The 23,992-nt window shown below is 35.5% G+C and overlaps 1 protein-coding gene across 4 annotated transcripts in view; it reads left to right on the top strand.

Annotated features, from left to right (window-relative positions):
- The window catches only part of LOC145694410 (uncharacterized), a 124,766-nt gene that overhangs the window by 66,767 nt on the left and 34,007 nt on the right, over window positions 1-23,992 (top strand). The window contains exons 17-20 of one of the 4 annotated variants that reach the window (XM_081770606.1): window positions 8,596-8,661; window positions 15,534-15,726; window positions 21,529-21,721; window positions 23,822-23,933. In XM_081770606.1, coding sequence (XP_081626732.1) covers window positions 8,596-8,661; window positions 15,534-15,726; window positions 21,529-21,721; window positions 23,822-23,933 — 564 coding nt within the window. Of the gene's footprint in view, window positions 1-8,595; window positions 8,695-15,533; window positions 15,727-19,907; window positions 20,089-21,528; window positions 21,722-23,821; window positions 23,934-23,992 lie in introns of those variants that run through there. The other 3 variants (XM_081770607.1, XM_081770608.1, XM_081770609.1) reach the window with 3 other exon arrangements.

Below are 23,992 nucleotides of genomic sequence, written 5' to 3'. Positions count from 1 at the left end.
ATAAGCATTGCATAAATGTAAATAGAATTAGAGTGGATGTGTCTTTGAGTGTTTTGAATGAATGAAATCTTCCGGACCGAAGAAAATCTTCAGGATGGCACTGGTATTCCGTGCCCCCCGGGGGAGAGGAGCGAGTGGATCATCGCATCCCCGGTTTACACCGGATGGAACTCCGGACGCGTATGGTCTTGTGTGTGTGCGTCGCATGTGTGCTTTTGTGTTCGTGGTCTCCGGGTTTTCGGTTTTCGGGTTTTTGGGTGTACCTCATTGCGTCATGGACGATAAGTGAAGAGGAGTGTCTCAGAGATAGTGAACTTAGTGACCGCTTCAGTCGATCTCGGCCGAAATGACGGTCCCAGCCTGGGTGTGCGGGCGGAAGGACACAACGGACCAGGATCCACACTAAGTGCTCTGAGTGGGTCCTGGACCTCAAGTCAGCACATACAGGACTGTGATATGGCATGGACACGAAACTGAGAACACTCACAGAACACTACATGAATAACTATTAAATTTATGTCATATAAGAGTGGAAGTTATTAGTGAAGTGAAATGTTAGTGTAAATGTGTTCCGTGACCACAGGAGAGAACCAATCATACAGTGGAAAACCATAGTGATCTGTTTTGCTGTGAAAAGTGAAGAGAAGTGCAGTTTGATAAATAATCATACAGCATACGGGAGAGGAACCATTGTCATACGGTGAAAACCGAAGAAAGAAGATGAAGCAACATATTATTAAATAAAACTTAACTAAATAATAAAAAAATAAAAAAAATTAAATAATTAATAAAGTAAATATAAAATTAATTAAACAACATCATTAAACACTCATGTGGAATAACAAGAGTGAAAAAGGATAAATAGTAGCCTAATTAATAAATGTATTAATACATGATAATAAATAATATAATAAACCATTAAACAAGAATAGGAAACCATAATTACATTTTTTTTTAAAAAATAAAAATTAGAAACTAGGTAACTAAAAAACATAATAAGACTATAATCTTTAAAAAAAAATCTTAATAATTAAGAAAAGAAATCAATCAGTAGGAATTAAATGGTTAAGAACTATAGGGAAATAATATATAAAAATAAACAAATAACAGCAAAATAGAAGAGTAGATTAGTTAGATAATATAGATAGATAAGTAGATAAGAATTAATAACAATAGAATATATTATTTAAGTATTTTATATCGTATTCCATACTATTACAGTTGTTGGATCAGGAATTGAAATACTAAGTAGTATAGTTCAGGATAGGTGCAGATAGATTTAAGCTGAGTAGCACTTTGCAAGAAAATTGTTGTTATTTTTTTCTCATAGTTTATTCTTGTTGTTCTTTGTTTTTTGTTTGTTTTGTTCTTGTGCTGTGTTTTTTTTTGTTCTTTCCTTTTTCCCTTTTCCTTTTCACCTTTTTTCTTTCAAACATGGATACCCAATAAAGATAAGAAAATAAATAAATGGCAATGATGATAACCCGTTCCGGTCAAAAGTTTCAGATGCCGGATCTGAAAGACGGGCCTGAGCCAAAAAAAAAAAAAAAAAAAAAAAAAAAAAAAGTATGGAACGTTGCTCAGATTTTTATTGGAGGTAAGTGGAATGTACGTATGAGCAATTGATTACTATTTGTCTCTATAAAATAAATGTTCTCATTTATATTTAGTTATTTATTTTTTATTTCTATGTCAACGTCATCCGACACCTGTCATGAAAGTCAGGGAATTTCCTGTCAAAGGTCAGAGAGAAGTCAGGGAAATAGATTTCTCCAGATCAGTAGGAACCCTGTAAAGGATTCTTTCGTCATTCCTATCCTTGCTTTTATTTCACGTTAACATTTCATATCACTACTAATAATACTACCCAGGTATTGAAAACTAGTCACCTGTTCTATTTTCTTCCCTTCTGTTTCTATATTTGACACCGACCGCTTCGTTTCAGTCACCATGGCTTTTGTCTTTCTAACATTTATTTTCATCCCATATTCTTTACAGCCCTTCCTCAAGTTTTCTAACATCTTATTGATTTTCTGTTCAGATTCTGCAATAAGCACCATATCACCTGCAAACCTTATACATCTAATCATTCTACTTCCTACTGAAATACCGTCTTTATTTTGTAGGCTCTTTGTCACTATCTCTTCTAGATAGACATTAAATAATGTAGGCGAGAGACAGCATCCCTGTCGAACTCCCCTACTTGGTGGCAGTTATTTGAATATACCAAATGAAAATACAATTTATATTTTCTTATTCGTTTATTTCGTTGTTTTAAACTTCAAATTTTATTTCACGTTTAACTTTAACCCTTTTAAATTTGTTTCACGTTTAACTTTAACCCTTTTAAATTTGTTTCACGTTTAACCCTTTTAAATTTGTTTTACGTTTAACTTTAACCCTTTTAAATTTGTTTCACGTTTAACTTTAACCCTTTTAAATTTATTTCACGTTTAACTTTAACCCTTTTAAATTTATTTCACGTTTAACTTTAACCCTTTTAAATTTATTTTACGTTTAACTTTAACCCTTGCGCTCATGTGTCGGCTGTGAGACGACATTGCAATTTGTCACCGTTTGCATTCCGATGCCTGCGCGCGTGGGGACTTCGATTGATTCGGACTCCCGCGTATTTGATTACGTTGAGCCCCGGCAGTGTCTCTCACGTCTTCCGCCATTCTATCTCTTCTCTCGCATCGAACTCGCCACAATTACGTCCTTGTGCCGTTGTTCACGCAATCAACCCGTGGTTGATTGCCCAGTTCACAGTGCATACGACGCTTCGCGGGTGCCATCGCCAGTGTCTTTAATTGACTCGTCGCTCCTTGCTGCGCCGACTCCGTCGCCAGCATCGAACTTTGGATATTTACCCACATTCACGTCGGTTACTCCAGGTGTGCAGGCAACCCGCCCGTTGCCGGTGTTGAACAGTGCCAGTGCTTCTTTAAGTGTTAGCGTCGCTTCGACTTCAACGCCTGCTGCGGGGTCATCAGCTCGCCCTAGGAAATTGGTACAATCGTCGCTCCACGCCTTTTGGACACGTAAAACCATGAGCCAGCATGATGACCAATCTCGCCCTACTACTCCAGATGCAAACCAAGCTCTGCTGGATGCCCTCCAGGCAATCACCTCTCAAGTGCGCGAACTTTCGCAACAACAAAATCAACAGCAGCAGCAACACCCCTATGGTGCTTCGTATGATGTTCCCGCTGCGGTCGCTTATTTGCAATCTCGCCAATTGGACACAACACTTGGTCGCCGAGATGCAGCGGAACTTCGCCATATACTTATATCCTATCCGTTCATGGCTCAACTTGCCGAAGCAGATCGCCAGTTTCTTCTTGAAAGGATCAAACTCCTCTGCATTGCTCTGCAGTATGACTGGAGAACAGCTTCCCTTAACGCATCTCTCACCTCCATTCCCGGTCTCCAGATCCAGATGCCCCAACAGCCCTTTCGCCAGCCGCCGAAGGCGACGGCCAAGAAAAAGAAGACTCCGGGTGCATCGTCTACAACCAAACAGGAATGAAGAGCCGCCTCAACATCACTTGGTGGATTTCTGGACGCCTCTTCCAGTGGAGGGAGCGCCGGCCAACCCAATGGAAGACCTTCCCTTCCAGCCTATGCAGCTTCCTGATCCACTCGCTGAACTCATCGTAGACCTCGATCTTCAACCCCAGGATATCCAGTGGCCTCCCGAAGATCCGCGCCTCTTATTCCTCTACTTGGCTGAACAAGAACGCAATGTGGATGTTGTTCGTCATCTCCGCATCCAGGAACCCTTCTTCACTCTTCCAGATGACTGGGACTTCTGGAGAGAAGCTATCGAGGCTTTATCAGACATGCCTTGGCACCGAGACAACCCTAATGACGACGAAGAAGAGGAACCTCCGGACGACGCCTCCTCCACCAGTGCTAGTGATAGTGATAGTGTGTCAGATAGTGAGAGTGATAGTGATGAGCCTCCTCAATCGGAGTCGCTCTTCGCCAATTTTTCTGTGAAACGTGTGTTTCCCTCTAGTATATTCTTTGATACTCCGGGCACCTTCTGCTGTGTTCCAGAGGTGACCCACATTCCGCCTACTCAGGCCCCTCGTCAAATACGACGTACTAATCATAAGTATTTACCTGTGTTATGTGCCTTGGAAAATGCTGGAATTATTGAAGAAACTACAAATGTGCTCAATACATTCCCGGTGTTCTGTATCCCCAAAGGCGACAAAAACACTGTTCGCGTCATTTACGACTGCTCCCAATGGACAAAATACTACAAGAACGTTTCTCATGTTACTTTGCCCAAAGTCACAGAACTTTCGCAACTAGTGAAACCAGATGATTACCTAATGAAGATTGATCTTCAGCAAGGTTTTTACCATGTTTCGTTGAGCCTTAACACTCGACGCTTTTTTGGAATTCGGTGTGCTGGACGAACGTTTAGATTCACTCGACTCCCCATGGGCTGGGCGCTTAGCCCGTTGATCATGCAGAGATTCGTGTTACAGGAACTTCAATTTCACGTATCTCATCTTGTTCGGTACATGGTGTATTATGATGATATTTTATTGATTGGCTCGCCACATAATCTCCAAGAAGCTCTTCGCGTTCTGGGACAGTCTACTTGGGCGATTAATGTTGAGAAATCTACTCTCGTTCCTTCCAGACAACTCTTGTATTTGGGTATTCAAGTGGACTTAGATATGAACACCCTTCAGGTGGATCAACGATATCTCACCATCATTAAAAGCTGCCCATGGCAACTTTTACTTCATTCGCACCGTGCGCGCCAGATCCTGGCCGGCTACATTGTGTGGGTGACTCCAGTTTCTACACTTACGTATCCCATGGCTTACGCCATATTACACGAAAAGTTCTTCAAGTTTGTGTTACAGGTGATACAAAATGTGCAATCTCGCCCAATTCCCATTTGGGACACCTTTAACCCAGAATTGGAATGGTACACAGACGCCACCCCTACTAGTTTGGCAGTAGTGGATGCCAATGGTACGCCCATTTTCCAATGGACAGCTTTGCGACACTTTCCAATATTTGTGACTGAATTTTTGGCTGTGGCATTTGCCATAATTGTAGCCTATCCTAAAAAGGTGTTAATTCATTGTGATAATCAGGCTGTGATATACTGCTACACGCGAAAGATTTGTCGAGTATGGTACTTGTTGTCAATTGCTCATGTTGTCTTTAATTTGTCTAACTATGTATTACAGTTTGTAGCATCTGAGGAAAATAAAGCAGATGAAGCCTCACGCGCTGGGGGCGCGATCCTCTTACTGCCCTCGACCAATCGGAACACGCCACCTGGATCCTGGGATAACAAAACCCAGGAGACAGGTGGAAACGAATCAGTTCTCGAGGTTTGAGGGTAGGAAGAGGAGCACCGCTCTGCGCGCGTGGGGACTTCGATTGATTCGGACTCCCGCGTATTTGATTACGTTGAGCCCCGGCAGTGTCTCTCACGTCTTCCGCCATTGACTTGTTTTCACTTTCGTCGGACCTCTTTGTTTCCAGAACAGCTGGCAAGAATGTTTGCAGATGTTCGCACTTGGAACACTATATAGTGGAAATTTACATTAAAAAAAAAAAAAAAAAAAAAGGCTGAGGTTCTTTCCAAAGCATAAAAATGGAGTGCAAAGGGTTGTTAGTTAAAAACAAAAGTGTAATACTCAAAGATGCTTCTTATTGTATTGACTTATTAAGCTGTGTATTTAGAAGTTACCGCGTGCAGAACCGCTGGAATCAATTTTTATTTGATATTACATATTGCATATTTAATTTCGTGTTGTAAGAGAGAAAAATCGGGTGCAATGCTTCTGTTCAGAAAATAATGAAAAGGGACAATTGCTTCCCCTTGGTTCCACCGCTTTTGCACATTTAATTGAATTTGCAAGTTCGTTTTGAGTAATATGGTCTTGAGTTCAATACTTGGCGAATTTTCAGGATTTACGGGCCTAGCTTCATAAGGGCAAGCAACTTTTTTTTCTTTTTTCGGATACACATCCACTGAGGATCGAACCCTTTTCTTCTGCACCCAAGACAGGAACGATAGCTATTTAGTCCTGAGGACAATTAGGGAGCTGCTTGAAGGCGTGGAAAAGATAACTTATCTGTTATGTATCATAGAATATCCACATACAAAAAATCTCTTATCTGTATGGGTGTAAAACTATAATAAGCTACTTGGATATATATGAAAAATACTAATGGAAAGAGTTTCTTTGTCAAACTCAGTGAGCAAACTGCTATTAAATAATACATTTTATACAATAAATGAATAACTTAGCAGCTCATTGTGAAACTTCGAAACATAATTAAATTGCTATTATACCCTATATATCAGATGGTAAATACAAATACATATATATATATATATATATATATATAGTAATTAAAATAGTATGTAAGTCTATATACATATTATCGTTATTTAGGTTGTAGAATTGATTTAGCCTATATTTATTTTCACAAGTTGTTGAAAGAAGAGCATTGTATTTGTTCTAAATATTGTATCTGTTTTTATACACTGATGAATTCTCTTATCATTTTGTGCAAACGTACATGTAATGTGATCCACAGAATAATTAATAAATCTAATCTACTACTAAAAGGAAGTAGCAAGCTATAGATCAAGGCAGGGAGAAATCATGGTTTTAGGAGAGGTTGCTTGGATAACCGAGTGATTATACCTCATCTGATCTACCAGAATCCTTTATGCACTGCTTCGCCAGTTCATTATTTTACCTAGGTTAAAACTTTAATTGTTCAAGTTCAATGCTACTTAAGGTTATGTTTTATTAATAATATAAATATTATGTATAATTATTATGTGAATATCTATTTAAAATTATGCTTTTTTTACGTGTTTTACTGAACGAACAAGCCGTGACAGCTAAGCACCCTCATAAAGTAAACTGACGCTGTTTTACTGGTAGAATAAGTTTTTGATTCTGTTGTTATTAGATTAATAATGAAAAGTTAAAAAGAGTGTATTCTATTAATGACTTGAGTTTGTTACTAGATTACAAATTTACATTTAAAAATCACATAAATAAGATTATTGCAGAGTTGTACAAAGCCCTAGTTTTTAATAAGGAGTACAAGAGACCTATATAATATTCAAGCTTTAAAACACTTCTTTATAGCGATGATTACGAGTAAGTTGGAATACTGTTGTGTTCTTTGGGATCCTATTTATAAATTACAAGCAAATAACATAAAACGAATCCAATTTAAATTTTTGAACATCTTTGTTTCAAATTGTACCGTATATCAGCAACTAAATATAAGATCTCTTCTCTTTTACTTAAATTTGATATGCGCAATAAACTCAGTGACAGATAATTGTAATTTACTCCAACAACATATTAATTTCAATATACCGAAACGATCATTGCGTAAGAATTTGGTATTTAACATATCGAGATCTCACATTAAAATCCACCAGGAGTCTTTCATAGTTAGAGCTTGTAAAAATTTCAATCAGTTGGTTTTATCAGTTCTGGATCTTGTCTTCTGTTATCGTATCTCTATATATTTGCGTATTCTCAAAAATAATAATTTGAAGATACGTTATGTATGGAATAACAATTAATTAAGTAAGAAGTGTTATCTCTATGAATTTTGAACTTGTACTGAAGACTATTTTTCATTTTTCATATTTTAATTTTTTTTTAAAAATGTTTATACTACTAATATTTTAATTTAGTTCTTATTATCTCTTTACATGTACAATCTTTTTCTTCTGTCTTTCAATATATATATATGACTACGTGTTCCTTTGTAAATGGAGTTTGGCTCTGTAGAGGACTATTATAAATAAATAAATAAATAAGTAAATTAGGTGAGATACTTGCTAGTATCTAAGTATAAGTTTATATCCAAGTTTACCATCTTGGATTCAAAATACTTGTGATATCTGGTTTGTGTATTAGGGTGGGTCGAAAAAAAATGCAACTTTTTTTTTCGATTCGTAATACCGCAGAAAAAGTTGCACATTAAAGAGACTAAAAAGGAGTAAAAAAAAAAGAAAAAGAAAAAAGAAAAGAAATAAAATCGATTCGTATCTTGTGGTCGCTCATGTGTTCTAAAGTTTGCCAAAATTTGGAAAAATTCACATTTTTTTACGATAATTTTTAACATTAGATTTAAGATTCGACTAGAGCTATTACATTTAAATATTGACAGGTTAAATAAGATAAAAAAAAAAAAAAAATATCGTAGAAATATAGATTTTTCCAAATTCGGCAAACTTTAGAGCACATGCGCGGCCGTAAGATATAAATCGATTTTATTTTTGTTTTGACTCTTTTCTAGTATTCCCAATTAGCAACGTTTCCGCAGTATTACGACTTAGGAAAAAAATTGCATTTTTACGTCCCATCCTATTGTGCATTTTACTTCCATTTCAGCTGCATTACTACGATTGAGTATCTTTTTAATTATTCATATACCCGTATTGACATTTTCCTTTACCGCAAAAAAGAACTCATACAGTAATGGACAATGAAGTGTGTAATATTTTGCTTTAGTTCGCAATGAGATTGAATGTATAATTTTTATTTTCTTTCATTGAACTGTATTTAGGGACTTCTCTGTGCGTCATGAAGAAGGAACGCAGTAATGCGCAAGTACATAAATCTACCACGTTTAGTAAGAAACTGCGATGTTGATATTTTGCCCATGGTGTGTAGTATAGAAGTAGAAAAAAGTTTTTTAATGTGGTGGAGGTGTTGACGATTCAGGTTTCTGGAAGCATAATCATTACCCGGTTAACATTATGGTATTTAATGAAAATTTTGACTCGAATGTGTGTACATTTTTCACAGATCGAAATACTTAATACGTATAACAATACTTTTGAAACAAGAGAAATTCCCAAAGAAACACGAAGAAGTATCATAGAGTTCTAAAGCAGATTCTTTGAGATGTTAGTTAGTCCTTTATTTTCTTTATGTTTGTGTAGTGGTTAGTGGATACTTTCAGATATTTAGGATCAATGTTAACAGACCAAAACCATATTCACGAAGAAATTAAATGAGGACTAAAAGCAGGGAATTCGTGTTATTCAGTTCAAAATCTTTTATCGTTGCGAATGCCTGTTGTTCTGTATGGTTGCGAAACATGGTCGCTTAGTCTGAGGGAAGAACGTAGACTGAAAGTATTTAAGAACAAGATTCTGAGACGAATATTCGGACCCAAGAGAAACGGAAATGGTAAATGGCGGAAACTTCACAACGTGAAAATATGTATTTACCGACCATTGTTAGAGTCATGAAATATAGGAGGCTCAGGTGGGCAGGTCATGTAGCAGGATGGAAAAAAGTAGGAATGCTTTTAAAGTTTTAACTGGAAGTGCAATCGGAAAACTTCCATTAGGAAAACCTAGGCGCAAATGGAAGAACAATATTAAGATAGATCTCGCAGAAATAGGAATTCAGAGTGGAAACTGTATCCAGTTGGCTAAGGATAGAAGTAAGTGGAGTGGTTTTGTGATCGCGGCATTGAACCTCCTCTGTTCATAGGTCATAGAGTTAGATATGTATTCGTTGTGGCAACATATATATCATGCCTCCAGAGGTCGATCCTCCTGTAAGAGAAGGAGCTATTCCCATTCATTAATACAATTAGTTACTGAAGAGAGGGAACTGACACCAACTTCCTAACGAATTCAATCTCTGATGGCACAACGAACTAGCCATACAACGAGTACTGTTCTTAACTTAGTTGCAGGTGCTACTCTTTTATTTCTTTTAGAAACATCGAATCTGAAGTCGAAGTAACAAACATATTGTTAACGAGGACAAGAATAGCAAAATATAGGTTTTTTCCCATAATGCAACTATTTTCGCATTCGTCTGCAAAAAATGACTTTTTTTTAACGTTGTATGAAATCAAGCCATAAGTATTCAAGCATTCAAATTTTTTATTAAGCACAACGTTGGAAATCAAAAAGATCCTTTTCCACCCTTTACTCAAGAATAAGAGCACATGAATTCATAAAATGGCGGACAGTTTGCTCATAGGAAGAAACTTTCAGTTCCGCTTGGCAGAGTAAGAAGACTTGGATAGTAAAATTATACTTCTCAACTTAAAATACGAAAGCCTAATTAAGGTGAAAATAACTGTTTAATCAACATATGACAAGCCTTACAGGCTTACTCTTATGTGAAACACATTTTCAATTCCGAGTGCACTCCACCATTACATTCATGAACGATATTATTAAATAGTATATGCTTTGCTCACAATTTGTCTTTTATTTTATACATGTAGTTATAAGTATTCTTTTCCATTTCAATAATATTGAGATGTTCATTTTATTAAAATTTTTTAGTTACATTTTTAATGTAAAAATGAGAACGGAAGACTTACATAGGATGAATATCACACTTAAAATTCCTCTGAATTGAAAACATTGGCTGATAATATTAATATTAAAGTCGGCTGTCATTTTTGAAGTTAAAAGTACAAAGAAAAGTACAAATGGTTTAGTTCGTGTTAGGCTTTTCGATTATACAGATTCTTATCAATTTAATGGAATCACCTCAGTTGGAAACACGCCAGGTACGTGGGTTGGCAACGGTCAGGCTCCGACTGCAGCGGTTGGTGGTGACATGTTAGGAGAAACTCTGTACTACATAAGGAGGAGTAGAACGACTGAGTGCAGTGAAAGAGTAAAATGGACGACTTCTCTGATTTCTAAACAGGGCATGTTGTTAGCACTTGATTAATGTGGTGCGTGTGTGACGAAAGTGCGTTGGGTGTGTCGCGAGGGACAAGGTCCAATGTGAAAATAGAGTACTAAACTTACGGCAAAACCACATCGGCGAAGATAAACTACGTTCGGAAGAAAATCTTCACTGAGACGTCCCGCAAACATTAAAGTAGATTATCACTTAGAATCGTCGTGTGACTGCGGTGTAAGTAACGGAGGAACTAAAGCAATATCTTCCACAATCTGTATCGATAATCACATTCCGCCATGACGTACATGATATAGACAGATGTGGTCGGATTACACGGCCGAAACTTCTAAAAATAGACCATAACGCTTTAGCACAACGCCAGTGGTGCCGGGAATATTCAACATAGAGCTCTGATGACCGGAAACTTCGTTCACCTTATTTCAAACCACAGGCAGCATTTATGTGTGGCGGACTTCCAAACAACCGTGTGATCCACGATGTGTCCGCCCAGCCGTGAAACATGGCAATGGCTTTATGATGCTGTGGGCCGCAATATCCAGATTTTCGGTGGGTTCTGCGTTGACGCTTACCGATCGCGTCACTGCTCATAATTTTATGCCATTAGTGGAACATGTGCATCTTATCGTTTAGACGTTGTTTCTTGACAGTACATGGTCACAGTCTGCGCAAAATAATTTATTAATGCTGGTTATGACATTCTCACGTACATCCTTGACCTAAAATTTATTTTCACTCCAGACTTCGCAAAGCCTTGTTGATCATGATTCACTTTTTTTTTCTGATCCAAAAATAGGTGCAAAGAATTTTCTGTTTAGATTTTAATCTAAAACAAGAAGAAAAATGAAATGAAATATTTTAGTTTTATTTCCCACGATTATGCCGGCTAGACTAAAGGAGATGATGATGATGAGAAATGAATGCAATGGTGAAATGAATAAAGTAGGAGGAAACAGGAGAACCCCGAGAAAACCCCACACACATGGTGTTTGTCCACCACAAGGTTGACTTGGCGCCAATGATAATGGAAGCAGGGACCCCATGCACTAGAGATGAACGTTTTACCACTAAGCCACTGAGGCCCCGAATCGAATATTGATCAGAAATATCTGCCCTAATCTTATCAATGATTTTTAACGAAGGGCAGGACTGGAATCGTGGAAGATTTTTAAAAATCAAGAACCAAAAATGGCAATATTTCTTCTCACTCGCTTTTCTTGTAATGTTGTGTTGCTGTATTTATTTCACTGAGTATATTTGATACCATATAATAGTATTATTTTATTCCCGACCTAGTCATACATACATTTTCCCTCTTAAAGTAATAAAGAATTAAGAAAGTTGTAGATAAGATGGTTCAACCAGAGAATCCCCATCCCCATGCGATTAACTCTGAAAGCGAGAATTTATTTTAGCGATCTATTGCACTTAAATGTCCACTATGAATGTATAAAGCGATCACTATGAATGTATAAAGCAATCTTGTGTAGAATCTTCATACACTATTTATTTCATTGTCATTTATTTTAGTAGAATCAAAACCAGAAACCTGCAATCTTGTTTTCATTAGCTTTTGCACGGAGTCTTTTAGTGCACGTTCCTAGACATGTTCAACTAGAAACGGTTTATATAGTTTTTCCATTTTCTATGATGTAGAAGTTATTATTTTGTTGTGTGAAGAATGAAAAATGCACGCACTTCTTTCGAATATGGGATGCGGTCAAGTAGTGTGTAGGAAATTTAGTTTATAGTTAAAAAGATCAAAGTAATCATAAGTAAATATACGTCATTTACATTTATAGTATTATTATTATTATTATTATTAGTAGTAGTAGTATTGTAGGACAAATGCACGTTATATAGATTAGCATACATTTTCTTTAATAATTCATACAATATGTTAATAGATTATTACAATTACAAAATAGTACCTACATAGAATATTATTTTCAAAATCGTGAATTGAAAAATAAATACAACTAGAATTTTAGGAATGATCCAAGAAAATGAATCTAAAAGATTGCGATCTTGGCCAAGAATTTTAGGAATGATCAAATAAATAAATAAAATAAAATAAAATAAAATAAAATGCATCAAAAGACTGCGATCTTGGCCTATAATTAGTTTTTGGATCAGGGGCCACAAAGTTTTTGAACAGCCCCTAAATCGAGTTTTCGTATTTTCTACAAAATAAGCACATCATACTCAGTTAAGTGATAGTTTGAGTTTGGCTACACTATTTGTAGTTCTCCAGACATAAGGCGTAAAAGAAAATATTTGATTGAATGAAATATATTGGATCTTCGACCAGGGACCACAATTTTTTTTAACAGCCCCTAAATCTAGTTTTCGTATTTTCTACAGAATAAGTACATCATACTGAGTTAAGTGATAGTTTGGGTTTAGCTACTGTGTATGTAGTTCTCGAGACAAGGCGTACAAAAAATTCTTGATTGCAATATATTGGATCTTTTGACCCCCCCTCCAAAAAAAAAAAAAACTTTTTTTATTCCAAAACATTGATGTTAGTTGTCAATGTTATAAATGGTTGGCAGTATTAATTTCGTATAGGTAATAGGAATTCAGGTAAGTTTATAACTTTAGTTTAGTAGAAAAGCAAATGAGAATTGCATGAATAATGATTTAAAACAATTTTATAGAAATGTTTGATAAGATTGAAGAAGTTGCTCAGGATTATACCTGAACGATCAGGATTTTTAAAATAACCTTATTTTGTTATTCGGGTAGCTTTTTTATTCCAGGACTTTAAAAATCACAAGCACCAGGTCTCTATAACGGTTGAAGAAAGGAGTCTGGCGGTTAGCTTATTTATAGTTCAAACTTGTAGGCCTATGTATCAAACTAGATTGTATTATAGGGCGATTTCTTTTAAAACTCACGGATTTCATTTGGGTCTAGAATTTCTAACTGAAGTTCGATTTTCATGCGGTTTGTGGCAAATGATCAAGGAAGGATGGGAGATTTATGGAGATACGATTACTGGTTAAAATTCATCCGGGGTAATATCTACTACGCCTCAAGAAAACCAGCAAATATTCGTCAGTAATTCCATAAATCTCCCGTAGCTCCATAAATCTCCCATCCTTCCTTGATCATTTGCCAGAAACCGCATGAAAATCGAATTTCAGTTAGAAATTCTAGACCAAAATGAAATCCGTGAGTTAAAAACAAATTTTAAAAAATCCTGTATTATTACGCCTGGGTTAGAAGAAAATTTTTTGAGCAGTGGTTTATTCACATTTTTTTCAAGTAAACTGATCTTTAGGTACAATATTCGAAAGATATTAAACCTTGAAGAATATTCTATTTGTTATACAGAAATTTTATATTAGAACATAAAACCATGTTGTCAAACAGAAGATACATCTTTCGTAACCATTATCACAATTAATCAAGTATATTCTTACTGAAGTTACATTCTTTGAGATTGTATTAAAGTTCCTTCATATTTATAGCTATTGTAAGATTTCGAAAGATGAGACAGAAAGAATTGTAAATTAGTAGACAAAATCCATGTTGAAATATGATACAGGAGAGCTCATCACATAAGCACTGATTACTATAGTAGAGAAGACATCATAAAGTTAAAAGTGAGGATCATCCAATCATTTAACCTAGCTTTAATGATCAACGAACACTAATTAATTTGTGCATAGTGCATGTTTGCTGTTTAAATGTAATCAAATGTACAGCATCAATATGTTTAAATAATATATGATCGCTAACACTGTTAATAAATGTGATTTTTGATTTATATTTGAGCATGCGATATGATTATTTTCGAAAAGCATGAATTGTATGTGAAACATACTAACTTTCACTAATTGAAATCACATGATTTTCATCAGGGTGAAGAAAATTTGAGAAGAACTAACATCAATACCATAAATTGATCATCTGTTAAATTTGTAATGGGCAAAATAAATTGTAGAAATTCTCGTGGTAATCAATATAAAAATGGAAGAGGAACGTTCTTAATTAAAGACAGATTTGTCATAATTTGCGGTTCAGATGCAATACATAGTTTGTAGTTTTAAGGATTTAGGGTCACTGGTTTGATCTCGAATTGTAAGGTTTATGGTGGACAAACACTGTATCTGTGGATACATTTCTGCCTGGTTATCGCCATTAAACTGGTTCTTTCACCATCACTTACTCACATTTATCGTTATGTCACTAATCGTAGGAAGTTTTATCTTCTGCTCCCTCGGAGCTCTTCCACTATACTTTCCACCACACCCCCCTCTAAATACAACTTGTCAAATAGTGACCTAATAATTTCTTTTTCTCTTTTTAAATCTCTTCTAATATTCTTTTCTCATTTCTATTCTCAACAGAATCTCATAAGATTTTAGCTTTACTTAGTAATTATCTCCACTCTTCTCCACATCCACATTCGAAGGCATCTACTTATTTTTCCTGAATTCTTTCTTTCTTTTTTTAAAAAGTTTAACGTGTTGCGATTATGCTCCGGGCTGTGGAAGATGATGATAATGAAAGTGGAATGAAAAAAGAGGGAGGAAACGGAAGAAACCTGAGAAAACCCAGATACATGTTGTTTGTCCACCATAAAGCCCATTTGGCACGAACTAGGATCAAACCAGGGACCACACATACAGAGGTAAGTGCACTACCACTGAGGCATTTTCGTAATGTTCACGTTTCTGCTTCGTACAGAGAGCATTCTACAAGAAACATTGCAGGTTGAATTATATCCTGCAAACTCCTAAGCACAAACTTCCAAAGATACACTTTTTCAGCTGCATGCTTATTTTAATATTGTACCAATATTTTTAGACAAAGCACAAGATGATATTCGTCATGTGACGCTTGAGGAACGGTACAGACTGAAGAGTAAGAAGCGATTTGAACAAGAGACGGATCTACAAGTGTCGTTACCGGAAGCGGTCAAAATTATCACGAAAAGTCGTGTTGTATGCAGTACCCTCTGTGGAAGCGGAGAAGTAGTGCTCTCCAAGCTAAAATTCAAGTGAGTTGTTTTATAGTACTTATTTACGTACATTCATTTTATATATATATATATATATATATATATATATATATATATATATATATATATATATATATATAGTTTAGTTTAGGTTAGTTTAGTTTAGTTGAAGTTTAAACGTTCTGTTTCAGCATCGAGGCTTGTAAGACGGGGAACTATTGTTAAGATAGAATCCAAACCATTGCAGTATATTCAGTACTCTCCCATCGGGAATTGAACCCAGAACTTCACGCACGAAATGCACATCCGCTACCGATTAGACCAGCGGGCAGGGCTTGAGTCTTTTCTTTACTCATTTTAATAGAGCACTATTCTGATAAGAATGTACGACAGGGAGAAATTGTTTAAGAGTGAGTTAAGACAGTTTTGAACTTCACAGTCGATTGCAGAATAACCAGTGACAGACTTACAGTTTAGCCTCTCATAGGCACTCAAGAGTTCGTCTTCTTTTATCTTAGATGAGCATTAAAATAAAAGGACATTAGTGTAGACACCGTTTTAATGAAATGATGAAACGTTTGTTTAATAGTTACTTCAATCGTCTCCTAAAGAGGCTCAAAATAATGGAATTCTCACTTGGTAATCTAATAGTTTATGACCCACAAGGCATCAGAATAAAAATATATTCGATATTTGTGCAATAAAAAATAGAATTACTGATATTTGTAAAATAATAGGTATTTGTGCAATGAATATATATTATGAATATTGCCGTCTTGACCAAGCAAAAATTTGTAACTTTTCATTCAAGTTTTTCTTTCTTTTTTTTTCTTCATCATCTGATACGAAATTCGTGCTTTGTTGCGTCTTTGTTCGAGCTTTGTTGGGAGACCCGAATTTGATTTTTGGTGGTGAACCATATGGTTCGGATCTCACCTTAAGATGTAGATTCGCGTCTCATGTAACTAGGGTACGTCTCATGTAACTAGGGTATTGAAAATGGACATTAAAATACAAATCAACGAAGCAGCTGATACGAAGTCCGATGTGAAATATGGATGAGTGTAAACTTTAGAAGGATACGTTTGAATAAAATAACAAACTCTGTAACGTAATCCTTTGTTTAATATGCGGCTATTTTTAGAATGTTATCCTTTAAAGTATTTCAAAAATTTTGAGTAGTCAATAATTTTTCATTTAAACTACTGAAACAGAGAGTTTATATTAGTAATGTCACGGACGCTATTCAACATAATTATTAAACTTCTGTCCGTAATTGTACTTGTAGCTCATTACTCTTCAAATATCTTGCAACAAACAGAAAAAAGAGTTAAATATTTCAAAACTCAATTGTAATTAATTAATTAATTCTTTATCTGTAAAAACTGCAATGTAATTCCGTCTTCAAAATCGTTACCAAGCACTAAAATCATCTACTTTCACAAATCAACGTATAAGTTCATGCATTGATCAATATGATAAAAAATAAATAAACAAATTCATAAATACACATCCTTACAATTTCACCACAAATACAAAAAGTCCATAACCTTAGCTCAAATAAAAAATCAAAACCACTGAACTTTCCAAAGTCGTGGTAGTTACAACAAAAACTTATATATCTATATCTATCTATCTATCTATCTATCTATCTATCTATCTATCTATATATATATAAATCTCATCAAAGCTAATTAATCTACTTATATTGCATTTTACATCAATAGCCTAAAATATGTATCTGTTTCAATGTCTAATCATAAGTCAATACTTTAAAAAATCAATAAACATAATTAAACATAAAACTGCACTCATTAAAAATATTCCCCCAAATTCCTATTATGTCATTTCAATAAAAAAAAAATTCATACAAATATATTAATATACAAATTATCAATATCTAAATTTCTAAAAAAAGTTAGTTATTGCTATAAATGCAATACCTCTCACGTACGTATCGTTTTATGGAAATAATAACAAACACATAGCATAACTGCATGGTGGAGGCTTATTTATTTATTTTGCGTTCAAGAGACCAGAGTATTGTACGTTTGTACATGCGGTATAGAACATGTCGAATCATATTAAGCTCTATACAGGGTGTAACATAAATGCATGTCCGAAAGGGACGAGGTCATTGCGGACATCGAAATAAGTAAATATGTTCGTATAAACATGGGTCCAATGCCGCTTCATTTCCGAGATACAGGCTGTTCAAATGTCGAGTCCCTCTAATGGCTCACTATGGGAAAGTGAAAGGAAATGTTCAATATTACAGAAGTAATACAATCAAATATAATTATGCCTGTGCAAATACATTTACACTAACATAGAGAATGAAACTAATCAACATTTGAGGTTATTGGGTTGTCAGTGTTGCCAGCCTGGTACAAAGTGTTATGTTTTCAAAAAGCACTAGACGTCCACATCTTAGCATATGGTTGCTGACATCAAAACGTTCTTTTCGCTTCGTTTTAGAAAGATAAGGCGTTCAAGTATGAAGTCAATTAACGGTTCACAATAGTAAACAACGGTTCAAAGATCACAACTAATACATTCGTATCTCCCAAGATAAGTAATTGAGAAAGGTATTCGATGGAAGCCACAGCGATCGTTTATACCACACACATAAACTTCAGAAAATAGTACCCCATATTTAGGAACGTTTTCATATCAGCAATCATATGATGTGGATGTCTAGTGCTATTTGAAAACCTAACACTGTCAACCCAATAACCTAAAATGTTGATTAGTTTCATTCTCTATGTAAGTATAAATGTATTTGAACAGCCATAATTCCACTTGATTGTATTATCCATCTAATATTGAACATTTCCATTCACTTTCCCATAGTGAGTCATTGGAGGGACTCGATATTTCAATACCCTGTATCTCGGAAACGAAGCCACAGACCCATCGGACCCATGTTTATAGGAACATTTTTTCTTGTTTGGATGTCCGCAATCACCTCGTCACTTTTGGACATGCATTATGTTACACCCTGTATTATAAACTACTATAATAATTTCTTATACATATTTATACCTAGATATACCACACCTTATCTAATCACGTGGTATTATTCATAGAGCGAGAATTTTTTTTTTTTTTTTTTTTTTGTACACATTATGCTATCTTCCTTTAGTATTTAGTAAACATGTATTGAAGGTATTTGATTATAATAATATATAAATAAGAATAACTACTCATGTAATAATAAAATAATGAAATAAAATAAATACCTTCCTATTGATTCATACAACTATAAGTTTCTAGCTTAAGCATGTTCATAAAATTCCGAGACAGTATAAAAGAAGTGCTTTTGTGTTCTTGTAGATACTTTGTTAGTTTTTCTTTAAAAAGATGATAAGATTTTGAGTTTATATTGATGGGTAAACTATTATAAATTTGTATTCCTGTATATTTTGGACCTTTTCGGTAAAGTGCAGTATTATAAATGGGAATTGCAAGATCACTTTTATTTCTAGTATTGCATGTATGAATGTCACTCTTGCATTTAAGAGACGGTTTAAGGTACTTTCTTATAAAGATTGCCCTTCGCAATATATAAAGACAAGGCAGTGGGAAAGTGTTAATCTCTCGGAAGATTTTTTTGCACGATACTCTTGATTTGCTACTTTTCATTGTTCTCAGTACCCTTAACTCCTTTAACCCCAGCTGAAACTTCTAAATGTAATTTTATCCAAATTTTCCGTCTCTGAAATTCCCAATGTAGACTTTGTTGCAAATTTGTTATTAAGAAAAACCGAAATTAATCGATGTTGAAATTAAAAATATTATTTCTGAATATGCTGAGTAATATTACTATTTCTTTATATATATATATAAAAAAAAAAGTAATAAGGGAAAGAGGATCGGAAAGAGAAACAAAGAAGAAAAGTGGTGCCTCTCTCTGTCTCTCTCTCTCTCTCTCTCGGGAGGAGAAGTAGGGAGAAAATCAAAGTGAGAAAGCAACGTCAAATAATGACTGGGGAGTGGTAGGGATTTTTTTTTTTTTAATTTTTTTTAAGGTCTTTCTAGAAGAAACAACAGAAGTATATTTTCAGCTTTTTCTAGTTCATTGCAACAGATATTCCCTTAAATGTGTTTCCTAAAAGCAATAAATGTGGAAGTTTCCATTGCATAACATTTATTTGGAATCCTTGATTTAATTCTGCCTCTCTAAGGAGCTTACATATATATTTATAAATGAATTTCAGATGTGTATTGATTGATGAAGCTGCCCAAGCATTAGAACCTGCTTGTATTGTGCCTTTGATTCTCGGAGCTGAACAGTTGTGTCTCGTAGGAGATGACCAACAACTTCCACCGCTAGTGAAGAGCAAATATAGTAAGGGGTTGGAAGTTCCACTGTTTTCCAAGTAAATTTCAGAAGAAAAAAGTAGTAAAATCTGATCAAATCACTGCTGTACATAAATAACTATCAAATGTCTCGACTTGTTATTGCGGGCAGTACTTTTGCGTTCTCAATACAAATTTCGTGTGAACTCGAAGAGTCAGACACGTATGAAATTTGAACACCTCAATGGGCATCTGAGTTAACAACCCCCTTTTCGTTTTCTTGTAGAAAAATTATCAAAAACCCTGAGACATGTGTTTTATTATTTTAAACGAAAAGTCCAAATACTAAATTTTATGTTTGTAACGTTTAAGGGATTCCGAGATGTGAACATCTTATAATAATTGCTGCTCTATTTCCCTCTCGCCCTCCTACGTCGAATTCCCCAATATCCTTCTGTAGTAGTACTTCACATCACAAGTCCTGTGCACTGTCCAAATTTAAAGTTTCTAGCTTAAGCAGTGTGGCGTAGGTGATGATCAGTCGGTCAGTCGGGATTTCTTTTATATACATAGAGGAAACACGTGTGCTAGTTTTGGGCCGCGGTGGCTCAGTAGTAGGGCTTTCACCTCTGGTGCGTGGAGTCCCTGGTTCGATTCCAGCTCGCGCCAAGTGGATTTTGTGGTGGACAGACATCGTGTGCGTGGGTTTTCTAGGGGTTCTCCCGTTTCCTCTCACTTTATTCATGCCACTGTTTCATTCATTTCTCATCATCACCGTCTCCTTCATCCCACCCGGCATAACCATGGGACGTAAAACTTAAAATTAATTGCATTTTATTTCAGTAAAGTAAAAATGTAGGCTATGTGCCTAACACTGCTCAGATAAAATCAGGCTATCTAATATTCACTGTAGAAGTAGTTCAAGTAATGGCCAGAAGAATGCACGTGGGCCTATGTGCCACCAGTTCTGAAGTAATATCTGGGCTTTTTACTCTGCATTTTCGTTTTGGCACTTAGTACGGATTTTATAGTCAGTCTACATTTGTTCCTATAATTTTACGCCTTGCGCGATCCCTATGTAGTTACACGTATCTAAGACATGATATCTTTCGTATCCTTGTTTGCACACCGGTGTATATCAACGTTGTTTTCACTATTCTCACAATAACTACTGATTTCTAGTACGATGGGTACACAGTGTCATTTCATCACTGATTTTTCCACAGGAAAAATAAATAATAGTCGATCGGCTACACGGCCATCACAACACCTCTTACTCTTGCTTTCGTCTACCTTTTCCACTCATAGACATTTTGCTTTTTTTTTTTTTTTTCTCGTAATCCATATTAATTTTTCACAAATTACTTTCCATTCCATATACAGCTCGCTGAACCCTCCTCAGTGTTATATATTGTGTTCTAGATTTTCACCTGCCAGTTGCTTCATTCCCGTGTGAGCTGTTGAAGGCTTGCACTCCTTTATTTTGTATCGCATTGTTCAAATGTAGATAATTATACTTGTACAACATTTATTTTAAAGGTTACGATCTGAAGGTTTTCCTGTTTACATGTTGGATACACAGTACAGAATGCATCCACATATAGCTACATTCTCAAGCGCTGAATTTTACGAGGGAAAATTAAAATCTGGTGTTGCTGTAAGTGAGAGACCGTTACCAGAAGGCTTTCCTTGGCCACGAAACGATTTCCCTGTGGCCTTTCTAAATATTAAGGTATGTGGGTAATAATTGTAAATGTTAACGTTATTAGCATGTGGAAAATAGATACATATTTAGGCGTTACGTTGCCTTGGACATTCAATATACTAAGTATTTTGGCACCTCTCCTCGAAACTTAAATCGCAAAACCTATAAAATTGTGTGCTTACCTAGCGCGCGTCAGGAAGTCGATTTGTATGAGTGCTTGCCTCAGATCAAGAGGATGATTTTTTTAGGGTTAAAAAATGTTTAAAATTATTTCATATTGATTTATGAAATAACTTACACCAGTAAAAGATTGGCTTCACCTAAAGGCTAACCAGCAGTAAATATTGTAAAAGTCTCTCTTTTTAAGATAGAACTAGAAATGGTACACGGGAATTTTTGGACTTTCCCTGGTAACCTTTAATTCTAAAAGTTCTTCGTATATATAGCAGTAATAATAGTTACAGTTAAAATAGTATTCCTCTTGGATATCTGGTGGTTTTGTTGACGAGTTTGTAGAAAACCGGAGACCAAGCGTCTTAGGCTGACAGGATCCAATGCTCTTGTGGCCAAGGAGTGTGTAGGTACCTCTCAGAGACCAGGCGTTCTAGAAAGGGGGGTAAAACTCAGAGACCAGACGTCCTAGAGAATGGACTTGATGATCAATTGGTGGAAATAATGCCTTCTGCAGTGTGTTGGCTCCATTTATCAAGACATGTTGTTGACGACGTCTTTTTCGTTGTTGTTGTCTGAAGTTGTTTACAGCCATCACATGGTGTTGGGAACACGTGTAAAACTTTGCACTATTCTTCAACGAAGACATTGATAGTTCCAGTCATTAACATTAGCACTTAATGACTTATGCAGACTCATGGGAACTTATTTTTTATTCTCCACATTTACTCTACTTTACTACGATTCTATTCTATACTGTAATAGAATAGAATAGAATAGATTAGTTTTTGTCGTTAAGCCAGTAACTAGGCAACAGACGACGTCAATTGAAAATGTTATATGTAGTTTATGAATCATTACATACTACAGTATAATACTTTATATGTACTTATTAACAATAAAATTTTAAATTCTGGTGTCACCAATGAGCACATACGTTTTGAAATTCAACGAATTCTTAATGTTGTGAAAAGTCTTTGCTCTAGACACGTATATATTTTAGTTATAAGTTTATTCATAGGCAAATGGTTCATACAGATTGGTAACATGTTAATAAATCTTACCCATTATCTAAAAGAGATTTAACTGAGTGTAGTAAGCAGTATCCCTTAAAGAACTCAACTTTTGAAATGCCTCCTATTTCTTTCTTAGTAACTTGACAGCACTGAACGTTACATGATTTTCATCTGTTTCAGAATTCGTTGCATGCTGGTTCTGGAAATATTCAATTGTTGTGAATAAGTTTCACCGGACTTGCAGCAATATTATCATTCACAATAGCATTGTTTTCTGCAGAACGACTAACGCGAGGATACCCCAAGGGTCTACAACTGAACCAGTTTTCTCAAATTTAGCAATCAGTCCCATCACGGTCGACTTATTCGGTGCGTTACGTATGACCAAACATTCCACAAAGTTTGCAAACAATTTCTGCATAACATTCACCACATTTCTTTTATAAGATTTCTCTATGACAACACGCTGTTCCGCCGTGAAGCGCTTCATTCTTTCTCGTACAGAAAACAGATGACGATCGTGCACAATTGGCGCTCATTGACAATTAGCCACAAAGACAACAGATAAAAGTCGTGCAGCGTTCAGTGCTGCCAGAACAGAAATGGCGGGCATTTCACAAGTTGCGTTCTATATGGGACTCCACTTTAAAGAACACGTATGTGAATTAGCTTCTGATTTTTTTGTGATACATTGATTGCTGGAGGAGAACAACATTTAAGTAATTGTTATAGACACTTTTTGTATTTTTATTTTGTCCTTCTTGAAAATGATAAACTATCGAAATTTGCCCCCTTTTTTCGCGTTTTAATTCTTTTTTGCTTTTATTTTATTTATTTTTGCACAAAGGCTACATTGATTATTAGAATATAATTCATAGTTTAACACATACCTTAACTTAAATAGTAATTGTAAACTAATTAAGTTGGTAATATTTTGTAGGCCTCGGAGAAATACGAAGGAACTTCCAAGTACAACGACGCAGAAGCTAAGGAAGTGGCGAAGGTAGTGAAAAATCTCGTAGAAAATGGTCAGTTGAAACCAGAAGAGATTGGTGAGTTTCTGTTTGAGTACTTAATGTTCATTCTTCGATGCCAGGTCTGAGGAATAATT

Source organism: Thermobia domestica, chromosome 9, assembly GCF_964235325.1.
Source record: "Thermobia domestica chromosome 9, izTheDome1.hap1.1, whole genome shotgun sequence".
NCBI classification, from domain to species: Eukaryota; Metazoa; Arthropoda; class Insecta; order Zygentoma; family Lepismatidae; genus Thermobia; species Thermobia domestica.
The sequence above is the reverse complement of the archived record's forward strand: the minus strand, read 5'-3'. Positions and strand labels throughout refer to the sequence as shown.